This window comes from Rutilus rutilus (genome assembly GCF_951802725.1).
Source record: "Rutilus rutilus genome assembly, chromosome: 15".
NCBI classification, from domain to species: Eukaryota; Metazoa; Chordata; class Actinopteri; order Cypriniformes; family Leuciscidae; genus Rutilus; species Rutilus rutilus.
In genome coordinates this window covers 22516717-22529207 of record NC_140220.1, presented here as the reverse complement: position 1 = coordinate 22529207, position 12491 = coordinate 22516717, and the positions used below count along the sequence as shown (strand labels likewise).

The window sequence follows — 12491 nt, the reverse complement described above, 5'->3', positions numbered from 1 at the left end:
ATACAAGATTCAACTTAAGACAATTTAATGTAATTTAAGTTGAAATGACTTAACATCCGAGTTGATTGTACTTAAATTAAGGAAGCAACTTATTTTTATAGGGAATACCACCACCTAGTGGATCATTGTAGTAAAGCACAACATAAAGTGTGTAAAGTGAGGGTTTGAAGCCAAACCTAGAACAGTTTAAAATGATTTAGCTACTTTCCATAATCCACAAAACCTACATGACAAAAAAAAAAAAAAAAAAGTTTGAAGCAGAATCATTTCTGAAATTGGACAAAAAAATAAAATAAATGTATGAAGTCTTTAAAATAACATGCAGTGATGAATAGTTCATGATAGGTCTTCAGTAAAAAGTTCAGGCAGCATCGATCAGCAGGAGACAAGTTGCAAAAGGCCAATGTTACTCAACAAAGAGAGTCAATTTTAATAGTGCTTTTAATAAAGTTCAGCAAAGGCAAAAAAATAATAAAACAATACTAAAGATCTCTACTAACATAACACAACCTTCATAGAGATGAGAATCAGAGACAGAGCAGTTTGATTGGTAAAACAGTATGTGAACATACATGAAGTTCCCTCACATGACCGTAGTTCTGAGTATTCTTTGCTTGCCATTAGAAACACAAAGCCAAATGTACAGTTTGTAGGATTTGTTAAAGGCTCTCCCCCTTTAGACAAGACCTGATATCTAAAATAAATCTGAAAGGCACAAAACAAGGAGCGTAAAGATGAAAAACTACACTAAAATAAAATAAAAATAGCCCCAAACTAGTCCAAGACATTTCGTCGAACAATCTTAGCATGAACATCATCAACAAAACATGTCAATACTTTCAACTGCTGAACATATGGACACAGAACGCCACAATCTGTCATTTCTCAGACTGCATTAGGGCACGGCTTTAAAAAGTCAGACTAAATATTATAAAACAAAATGGAGGGACAAAAAAAAAAAAAAAAAAAAAAATTCCACAATGCACAGAATCAGGTTGAAATCCTCCTCAGTAGAGGAGCACTTTTCATTAAGAGCACAGTTCGGTTTCATCCCCCCAAAACATGATGCTGCCTGAGCTTCAGGAATAAATACGAACTACAAATGTGTAAAAGAAGCCTGACCGCAGGTAAAGTAGGAAGGGTGGTCTGACAGAGCACTTCATTGACACCAAACGCAATAATTGCACACGAACACACGCGGGACGACGCAAGCTCCGTGATGCACTGCCCGAAAACATGCATCATACTGAGAGCAGATCTTTAGCCAGAGCACAGAGTTAGAAAAATCCATGACAGACATACAAACACGTCAACAAATTTAGTGAGATCGACAACGTTACACTTAACTCGCCTGTTTTCATTGGTATCTCTTGCTGTTAAACATACAAAGGTCTAAAAACATCGCAAATATGAAAGGAAATTACTGGAACACAGTTCTTGGTTGCTCGTTTTAGTGTTTGTATGAGGTGGCGAATGGTGATGGAATAGTCCTCGAGTCGGACCGTTCGCTTTACACAGGATTCAGATGGCTGATCTAGCTACGGAAAATCACCAACAAACACGTACGGTTGCAGTAAAAAGGCCGTCTTAACACACCAGAGTCGACTTAAGTTAGCGCCAGGCGCTACAACTGGCTCCCTGCGCCTAATTTTCATACATCTGAGGGGCAAGAATATTGTTCTAAAAGTGGAGTTATGGACTCCTGTGAAATTCTACAGGTAAAAGGGCCATCTTTAAAAGGGGGGAGGGGGGAAATCTCTTGGATGGCACATTATTTTGTGCAGATATCACTCAAACAGCACAGTAGCATTGGGACGTTACTCTTCAGCCCCCCGAAGTGGGAATCCCCTGATACATAGTTTCAGGTCTTGATGTGTCTTGCCTTAAGTGTAGACAGTTTTGGGTTTTGTTCCTCTTTTTACCACTCTGCATCTCCAATGGCTTTGGAGAACACGTAATCCCGCCCGTTCAGATTCATGATCCCGTCTTTCAGGTGAAATTTCCATTTGTTCTTACTCCTGTGGATCTGAAGCAAAAGATATTGTATGAATTTCGTTTGAACAGTTTTGCATTAAATGTCAGGTGTAATATGTCATTGACTATTATAATACAGTTGATTTATTGGTAATTTAATAAAGAACATTTCCTATTCAATGTCTAATTTCACTTGTAAAATCATGTTATTCTCGAACCTGCCATGGCGAGAGAGCAACTGGCATTTAAAGGGAAAGGAGATGAGACTCTGATTGGTTTAATGCACGTAAATTCCAAAACACACCCATTACTCATGAGAATAGGGACAACCCTTTTAGACCATGCGCCTGGCGACCATTTTTCCAGTCGTTAAACTAGCAAAAGTGGATTCGGACACAACCTAAGTGAACTTGCGCTTTAGACCATGCGCTTAGATCGTTAAAATAGGGCCCTTAATGTTATCAAACTGGACTAAAACTTACTCAACAGTGCAAGGGTATTAAACAGAAGTTACCTACAAATACTAACCTTGTCATATTGGCAAACCACCACGTTCTCTGTGTCGAACAGCTCCTGGTCTTCCTCATCGCTGACATCATCCCCACTGTTTAACGGTTCCTGAATTAAAAGACAGAACGGTCAAAAAATAAGACTGGTCTAGGATCAGAAGCAAAAGCGCTCTGTCAGGCACGTACCTCCTCCACTTGGCCATCCTCGCCTCCATCTTTCTCCTTGTCTTCGTCCTCGTCCTCATCATACTCGTCCTCCTCCTCTTCATCCTCTTCCGAGGACGTGTCTCCTGCTCCATCCACCTGGAGCATCATAGGAGGCTGCTGCTGTTGCGAGGCCTGTTGCTGCTGTGTCTGTTGTTGGGGCGGCTGTGCTTGAGGCTGAGCCTGAGCCTGCACCTGCGCAGCTCCCTGTGCCTGCTGAACCGCCATCGCTGCCGCCTGCATGACCTAAACACACGCAAGACTTCTCAATACAGACATTCATCAGTATCATCCCAGAGGCATGAGGTTGTGCTGACCTGAGTGTTCTGCTGTACTTTATTTCCTGTGAGGACAATCTGCTGTGGCTGGATGATGACTCCAGTCTGCTGAGAAAGGCCTCCCTGAAGAGGAGTCAACACCTGCATAGAGAGATAGAGATAGAGATATTAGGTTGAGTTGAACTATACTAGGCTTCCACCGACAGGCGAGATCCACCGAGATCCACCGGCTGCAGTCAGGGAGGAGTTGAAAACAGAAACGTGTAGTCGGGGACACTTTCTGCTTCCCGTAGTGATTCACAAGGTGTTTGCGTACTTTATCATATATGAAGTGGATTAAATGCAATTTTTGTCAAATACACAGAGGTTTCAGTTGTCTTCAAGAAGGAACAGAAACACTGTTCATTCAATACTTTATGAACTGCTTAATACAGAGCCATGTGTACTAGTTCAACATAAGCCTATTCTATTTTAATGCAAATAAAGTGGGTCTATTTTTTATCAGTTTTATCTATTTTGATATTTTGACATGAAAACAGTTTTTACTGTTATAAAAAGTTTGTGAGGATCAGCTGAGCGGAATAAGTCAGAATAAACTCGAAACATGTGATCGTTTTGAATCCGGCCAATCGTGTAACTGCTGTTTATTTAGGCTACTTGTTTTTAAGTACACAAGCAAAAAAAGCTAATTATTATACTTAAGTTTTTATTATATTTTTAAGTAAACAAAGTATTACACATAACTTCACCACACAAGTAAAAAAAAAGAAGCAAAAAACAAATCAGTATAACAATATTTAAGAAGATCAATTTGTAAAACGTAATATTGCCAGCTTTTCGATGATAAAGCTTTGGCAACCACAGCTGCGGTTTTTGTATAAATTATGGATTTTTACAACATACAGCATCGGTCATAAACCAGACACTGCAACAGCTAAACCTGCTCTACTTCCATCAGATCTCTTCCTCCATCACTTCTGATATTTATCACTTAAACAAACAAGAGACCTGACAGGCCTTGCATTGGCTAGCTATGATAAGGACCTCTGCTGACACGGTGAAACAAGTCGCAAACATACATGTGCAGGGGGCGTCACAACACACCCTGCAGGATCCAGTGACCGGACTAGAACAAATGAGTCACACTGAAAGCACAGACCTGCTGTATGACGGGGGCCTGCACTCCTCCAGGCTGCATCTGGGGCAGGACCTGCTGCTGCAACACCATCTGCTGCTGAGGCTGGATGATGTATTGAGCTCCATTGGCAGCTCGGACCACCTGCAGGATCTGACCTGCACAGCCAACAGAGAGACGCTTTTTAGGGCTTTCAAACTTTGTGTTAACATGCACTTAATGTCAGCATGAAACGGACATTGCGAAAGAAAGAAGAAAAAAAAAAAATCTATTGGAATTGACTGGATCATACAATGTGGGCGCTGCAAACGAAATGGGCTTTTATTTAATCTAAGAAACAGGTTGATTGAAAATCTTCTGCCAACTTTTGCCCAGCCCTCACACTGGTTTAATCAGAAGAGATTATGAGGACACTTCCTTTATTTAATAAAATAATGATGTGTGTGGATAAATTATTTATAATGAACACTGCAACATTCCATACAATAAAAACTGAATTCAGAAGTAAATTTAAGCCGCGTTTCCACCGCAGGAACTTTCCCCAGGAACTAGGAACTTTGGGCTGGTACTCGATGTGTTTACACCGCAGAAACCAGGGTCTAAATGAAGTTCCGGGTAAATATTTCCCTGCTCATGAGGTAGTACTTTTTCAAAGTTCAGGAACTTTCAGGGGTGGGACTTGTGCGCTGCACAAGCTGATTGGTTGTGTTCACGCCGCATTTTGGTTGGATGACTCCACGCAGCATTTTATTTATTTTTAACCTCCCTTTTTAAAAAAATCTATTGCGGTTCGTGTCGTGGCTTCATGCAGTAAGAGTTGTCTGTCTGCAAATATGGAATTTAATAAAAAAAACTGGTGGACTGGCGACGAGTTTCAGGCTTTATTAAGGGTATTTGTGGAAGAGGAAACTTTCTGCGCGTTCGTCCCAGCCATCTCACGGTCAATGTCCGCAATAGCTGATAACATACAGATTTTATATCTAACGTTAGCATTACGAGCTTACTGAACACGCTTTATCAGTGCTCGTCTCTTTTCTGCCACAGCTTTTATTATTAAGTCATTATGTTTACACATTGTCATCTATTGCAAGGCACTCCAAACCACATGTTACAAATTTACTATAACAGGATTGAAATAGCGCTTTGAGGTTAGTAACAAACAACTATTTACAAAACTGTCACTATTTATGATTGATAGACAGGGTTCAGGCTTTTAAGCGTATTTGCGAAAGAGGAAATTTTTGCACGTTCGTCCCAGGCATCTCACAATAACTGATAACATACGTTGTCTAATTTTATACGCATACGAGCTTTCTGAACACGCTTTAGTATCAGTGCTCGTCTATTTTGTTTTGGTAATTACCTCGTTAGTAAACCAATACATAACTGCAGCACAGTTTGAATCTCCTCCATACTTATTATAAATGTGGCGCTCAAAACTGATTACTGTCCGTCGCAGACTGGGAGGAGCAGTTGCGCGCAGTTTACCTTCCCGGTACTTTAGGCCGCGGTGTAAACGCAGAAAGACACCGGTCTGGGGCAAAAAAAGTTCCTGGGACAAATTTCACAGTCAGTGACTTCAATGACACTGCATAAGATATGTAGCATTTTATTAATCTCTGTTAGTGCTAGTAAAAAAAAAAAGAAAAAGAGATTAATAAATGCTATAGAAGTACTGTTAATTGTTAATGTTGACTAATGTCAGATGAAACTTATTGTAAAGAATTACCAAAGTAGTATTAGCAGAGTTTTTTTTATACTTTTTGTATAACTATTTTTTTATACTTGTTCACACTGTCAGTCAACATCCGATTATTTTGTGTACATGATTGGAATCCGATCTAAAATTATTGACGTCCACATTGTGTATTTTAAGTGTTCAGATCCGATTTGTGTGTCCGTGCAGCACTTTCATTTTTTGTAATATCTGCATCGGTTTCTGTCGCGTTGGTAGTTGCGCAACATGGAGGAGTTTCCAATACAGATGATGTCTTATTTACAACATGACAACCTGTATCCGCCGCACTGGACTACTCGGTCTTCAGAGGCAGCGGCAGAAACATAGGATTCTGGTGTGAGCAGCTTTATTCCGCGCTGTCAAAACATGTCTCCGTTATACAGTCATTTTCTGCTCGTCTGGCACAACACAACCTTGTTTCTGCAGCAACTTTCAGAATATTTCCTATAACAACGTCTGACGTTTACGTTTCATGTGGCGTGAGAAAGTCACAAACAATCTGAAACCTGATCAGAGCAGTCAGACTGAAACTGATTTACAGAAATGCGATTTGAATAGGATTTCAAACCACATATGAATGTAGATCGAAACAGATTCGCAAAAAAAAACATTTCTTAATTTTTGCTGTTCACACTTGCTAAATCTGATCGGATTTCAATCGGATATGCACAAAAATCTGATTTGGACTCTGACAGTCTGAACGTAGCCAAATATCACACACAGGCGAAACAGGCATGAGTAGAGAATTGGAGCACTGCATGTCACATGTAAAAAATCTACTATCAATTAAAATTATATAAGGTGCATATTTGCTAAATACAATATTTAGTATATATACACGTATGCGTTAAACTTATTATGCAGACACAGTTGTTTAAAAACAACTTTTTTCACATAATTGTGTAACCTTTTTAAATCAATTGACAGCTCCAATGAAAAACCAACATGTCTCCATATGGCAGTAGTACTCAACCTTCCAGAGACTCCCTTTTTTATTTATTTTTACAGAAATTAGGAGCGTCCATGGATTAAAGTCACTGAAATACATTGTAGAATGTTTTGGTGTGACTATAGTTTGTTTGACTTTATTTTAAGGCATTTTAAGCCACCTTGAGGCTTCTTGGAAGTTTACTGAGGCCTCCTGGTTGAGAACCATTGCCTTACGGGACACGTGTCAGTGTAATGTCTTACCCTGAGGCGTGATGAGTTGCTGAAATGGTGTTACACCTGTGGGTAAAGCCAAAGTCGCTGCTGTGGCTGCTGCACTCTAGTGGAACAGGAGATTGAAACAGGAATTGAATCCACAGAGGACACACACATACATTAATGATCAGGTAGAGCAGGAGTGAGAGAGAGAGAACAATATCCTTCACTGGAATTTGCCGTGTAATCTAATTTGAAGTCCCCAGCTCGGTCTAAACCATTTTCCAGGAAAACTCCTCCCTCATTCCATCTGCTGTCCTGATGACATTGACGCCGATCTTAAAGGGGTGTTCATATATACAGGCATAGACAGTGACCAAACCACTGAAGTCATTCATTTTAATGGGACAGGCAGATTTCTGGATTTGAGTAACGGTGACTGTCTGGCCAGTGGCCTTGATTCTGCAAACATTTATACCCATAGGGATTTTAAAGAAGCTTATAAAGAGTTATATGGCATGAACCAAACCAACAAGCGACAGGGTGAATCACAAAATTACAGACTTGGATTGGAAGCAGTTGAAATATCAGACAAAGACTGTAATTAACAACTTTAAAGGAGTCATGAACTCCATTTAAAAAAAAAATTATAATCTTCTCTGGAGGTCCACTTAAGTTATCATGATTTTTACATAAAAACATAAGTTAGATGAAAAGCTATTTTCTATCCTGTTTTTGACTCTCTCTTTCAAACACTCAGTTTTGATGAGTGTGCTGCATTCAAGACTTAGAAGTAAACGCAATATTCTATGATTGGTAACAGTTCTGCATTATAAAATAATTTTCAACGTCCCATACATCATACGCGTGGAATTGTTTTGAAAACTTCCGATGTTGAAAATCTTGTTACATAGTTTTGACACGCGTATTACATATGCTTTATAAATCTTGGTAGTGGCAAATAAAGCATAAGTACTTGGAGTTACCACATTTATAGTTAGTAGGGTAACTTGCGGTGTTTCATGTATACAGGGTTTATGAATTAATATACCATTGTTCGTCGCAGTCGTTCTTATAGGCTATTCATCGTTCATCTTTTGATAGTGAAAAACGTATTCATTGTCATTTGCAGTGTCGTGTTTTACATAAAGTGAAACATGTAACGTCTTACTGATGACAAAACAGTAGATGTCGCTCACTGAAGCTTTTACTCAGGATTATAGCGAATGGCTTAGATCCACACGAATTTGCAGTCAAATGAATTTGCAGAATCTTATTGATGCGATCGGACTGGAACTTTTAAAAATAAAAGTTCATCCACGCTTTTGTAATGTTAGGATCATAAAAAGAAATGCAAATTCAGTGTTTTTACACAACTTGGCACTTCAAAACATCTTGTAATCTCTATCGTTTTGTTGCTGGAGTCTGTCTTGTATTTACTACTACATGACATGTGACAGGGCTTAGATTAAGCAAGGATTTGACCTAAGTTCAATCAGGACATTTAAGTAGCTTTAATAAACGTGCCTTAGAAAAAAAACAAAACTTGAGACAAAACAATGGTGCTGACATTTTAAGATGCGTCACTGCAAGTTGCTTCCAGTTAAAATAGCTCAAACATGCATTTTAGTCTCTGAAACCAGGGGTCACTGCTTTATGGGAGTGGCAGGCTCTGATTGGTGGAGATTTCTTAGCAGAATCATGGGTAATTTTGGTTTTCACAGGGAATTCCATTGTTAAATGCTGATTTTCCAAAAAAAATAAGTTAAAAGAATGCATGCTCAAGCATATACCATCAATTAGCCTCACAGTCTTCAGTGGTTTGCAAGTTCTCTTTAAAAATCAATTCCCTAATGGAGAAAACGACCGGAAACCAACCGTTGCACTATTATTCCAAGCAAACAGTAACATGAAAGTGAAGCACACTTACCATCCCTGTCGCGCTCATGTGCTGGAGAACCTTAGGATCCTGAACAATGACCTGCTGCTGAGGAGCTGAGAAATCAGACAATTAACAGCATATTTACTGACTGTTGTTGGGCTTTTTTGTTGTTGTACATTTTATGTAAATGTCAGAGAACGTGGGACACCAACAAATGTCACTGTTTTGCACAGCAGTACAACGACAGTCTTTAACTTATTCTATTTCTAAAACCATCAGACCGGGCCTCACCCTGCTGCGCTGGAGGCAGGAGGACTTGCTGCGGCTGGGATTGTGCCTGCGTCAGCTGAGCTTGTTGGGCCTGCTGCTGTTGAGCTTGCAGAGCCTGCTGCTCCTCCGTATGAAAACCATCCACCGCCTTGGACTGCATCAGCTTACTCTCCCACAACTGCTCAGTAAGAAAGATGCGGGTTTAAAAATCAACCATCGATCTGGTCGGCACATTAAGATTCATCATAACGCCAAACATCTTACCGTTTTAAGCTCCATCAGGACCTGCTCATCCACTCCCTCGTCCAGGAAAAGCTCCCGGACTTCATTGATGACATCCTCCATTACTGATCTATACAGTTTAGGCTACAATGCAAGCAAACAATGTAAACCCTTCGATCTAAATTACTAAATATTATAAATGCATGTTTTTAAGGAAGTGTTTGAACTGGTTTACAAGATCAATAGACTTTGTTTACAAACCGGACTGAAACAGTCCTCGATTCCACTTGCAAGTGAACCAAGAATTGTCTCTTGCCAACATGGTTTGTAATGAGCTGAGAATCAATGAATGAGCTGATTTGAAGTGTAAACAGTGATTGACTGATGAGACAAAAAGTCTGCTATGCCTGCTACAGACTGTGAGATTTTGGCGATCCGATAAGATCATTACAAATCGCACTGTACGACGTCGATCTAATAAACTTGGGTACGACATTATGTAGACTGTACAATGATGACATGCATTGAATCAAAGGCTATGACATTAGTATAGCAGAATAAAATGTCATCAGCATGTGCTAGTGGTAAACAAATTGCGCAAGATGATTCACATTCTGGCAATTGTGGTTATGTGCGCTGAAATAAAAAAAAAAATTTAAAAGGAGTAAGTGAGTAGAGTATATGGACACGGTCATGGCTGGAGAAAAGAGGCTGACTTAGCATGCCAATTTTGCAAATGGAGCTTGAGGGAAGTAGTTTTAAGTTTTAGCATCATGTCGCATTGATCAATATGCCATTTCATGTTGCATTTTTATTGGTTAGTAGACACTAGACGTAGGTCGTAGCAACAAACACACAGAGATGATCATGATAAATTTCTGACACTGTCTGAAAATCATCACAGACTATCTTTGGTTGCAAGACCGTAACAACGGCCGTCTTTGAACCTCTTTAGTGAATGAAGTAGGACCACCATTTAGAAGCCACAACCACAGAAATCACCACAACTGGCCATCTTTTGTCTGGGACAGCCCAAAATCGTACAGTGTGTACCGGGTATACTAGTCTAATAGCAGAAGTGTTAGAAAATACACACTGGTATTGTTTTCAACTTTGTTATATGATAGCTAATTTTGGCATTGGTTGTAAACGTAATGACACAGTCTATGAATTATTTAAATATTTATTGTAAATATATTTGGGTGCTAAATTATGTCTGCAACAAACTGAACTATGACGCAAATTAAAATAAACGTCAAAAACGTAATAGAAAGTTAAAAACGCTAATATGTGCCTACACACGTAACTTTATTTGACAGTTTGTATTAGAGGGTGTAACAAACCGCTACAGGAACACAAAGAATGACGTAACTACATAAAAAGCTCTGAATTGTTTCTCAACCGACCCACGGACAATAGACCGACTTCCCAATCACCATTTGGTAACTGGACCCGAGTGGAAGCACTAAATAGACATATGGTTCAGCAAACGTGTGCATTGCTGCAGCTCGCGGTCTTGAACGCGACGCATCCGTGTGTAGCACTGCGACCACGGTCAACTGCACTCAACGAAACCGAGAAAAGAAACAACATTCGTATAAAAACACACACGCATTTCCGGCAGAAGTCAATCCGGGACGAGCAAACAAACGTCTTTCTCTGCCCACAGAGACACCACCATCGCTATGGCGCCGATACGCTTCAGCTAAGACGGGATAGCAGCGGCAGTGGTTCGCGGTGTGTGTCGCGTCCTGTCCGTGGCGCGCGGCCCGTCCGCTCACCATTTAAAGCGCGGTCTGGTGTTTATATGCAGAGCCCGTGACGTAGCGCCGAGTAGCACCTTCCCATCCCGGCCAGAGTCTATATTAGAGCGCCGCTATGGCTGTATAAAACCAGGCGCCCGAAAGAAGGAGGGTCAGAAGCGCAGACAGCGAACAGCGACGGTAGCCATGATGACTCAGCGAACGGGTTTTATGGTGATAATCGGCTCATTTTTTGAGCTCATATACATGGGATTCGGTAATATGGGGGAAATGTAACTTACAACTCGTTCAAATAAAATTTGATGTGATGTAACATTAGGAAGGTTTTCGTTCGAACACGCAGGACAACAAACACAATTCTGCCCTCTCACTTGATAAATACGCTTGATTTTGTTTAATTTCAGATGCATTTGTCGGGATAAAAGGGTGCTTTCGCAACAAACTGTAATATATCGAGTTACACGACAATTTATTTTTCGCATCAAACACAGCTTTTTACACGGCCGAGGCCAAATGTAACAAAGCCCGTGTTATTTTAACAGAAATACGTTTTAAAACACGTAATAAAGTTTAATGCAGTGGATCAGAGTAGATATATTTCCTCCAGCAGATCCAGCCGTGTTAACTTAACGTAACATCTCTATCAGCAAACACTCACACACTTCCCTACAAAGAGCTCACATGGATCAGATCTGATGTGTACGTGTGTCTAGTATGTTTATTTATTGCGAATGCTAAATGTGTGGGTTTGGTACTGCGTCTAACTACAGTTCTTGGACACGTGTGTGATGATTTGGAGTATGAGTGCCGTTTGTCTGATCCTTACCACTATGTTCGAGTTAGCCGAGCTCGCCATTATGAGCGCAGTGAGGGGGGAAACACACCGCGAGTATCAAGCAAGAACCCCAAAAATCATTTAAAAAAAGCACGGAAACATCTAAAACGTTTTAAAAAGTTGCCGGTTAAAGTTTCTGTAAATAAAAACACAGCTGTTTACGGTCTTATTCACAGTCCCAGGGCTGCTGCTCCCCAGCCGTCCGTCTTCTCCAGTCGTCCGCCTTTATATACGGAGCTGCGCGAGACACAGGGCAGGGTCAAGCGGGCACTGCGCGAAATATCGCGAGATTTCAGCGCGCTCTTACCGCAAACACGACACGGTGAGTCAGTATGGAGGCTTTACAAAAATCAGCCAATGCAGCCAGTCACATTGTATTTGTCAACATAAAAAAAAGATATGCAAACTACTGTTACGATTGTGGATTACTAAGCGTTTCTTGTTCATTGTTGAGACCAAATTTAGCCTCTTTATTTATTAGCTTCTATATGTCCATCCTAATGTTATTGCCTAATGTTATAAAATGCTTTTATAAATA

The 12491-nt window shown here is 40.2% G+C and overlaps 1 protein-coding gene across 1 annotated transcript; it reads right to left on the bottom strand.

Moving 5' to 3' along the window:
* Positions 1 to 423: 423 nt before the first annotated feature.
* On the bottom strand, positions 424 to 12186 carry gtf2a1 (general transcription factor IIA, 1). Its single transcript, XM_084433355.1, has 10 exons — positions 11945 to 12186; positions 9398 to 9499; positions 9155 to 9311; positions 8912 to 8976; positions 7030 to 7105; positions 4125 to 4258; positions 3005 to 3106; positions 2670 to 2933; positions 2503 to 2592; positions 424 to 2026 (listed from the first exon to the last, which is right to left on the bottom strand). The coding sequence occupies exons 1-10, from the start codon at positions 11972 to 11974 to the stop codon at positions 1919 to 1921; spliced, it is 1128 nt and encodes a 375-aa protein (XP_084289481.1). The 5' UTR covers positions 11975 to 12186; the 3' UTR covers positions 424 to 1918.
* Between the last annotated feature and the right edge of the window lie 305 nt (positions 12187 to 12491).

Excerpts from the sequence above, each read along its gene's own strand:
- gtf2a1 (XM_084433355.1), bottom strand. The coding sequence starts at position 11,974 with ATGGCGAGCTCGGCTAACTCGAACATAGTG. Across the intron at positions 7,106-8,911 it reads ACATGAGCGCGACAGGGATG|AGTGCAGCAGCCACAGCAGC; the intron begins GTAAGTGTGCTT and ends CTGTTCCACTAG. Across the intron at positions 2,934-3,004 it reads AAGTACAGCAGAACACTCAG|GTCATGCAGGCGGCAGCGAT; the intron begins GTCAGCACAACC and ends GCGTGTGTTTAG.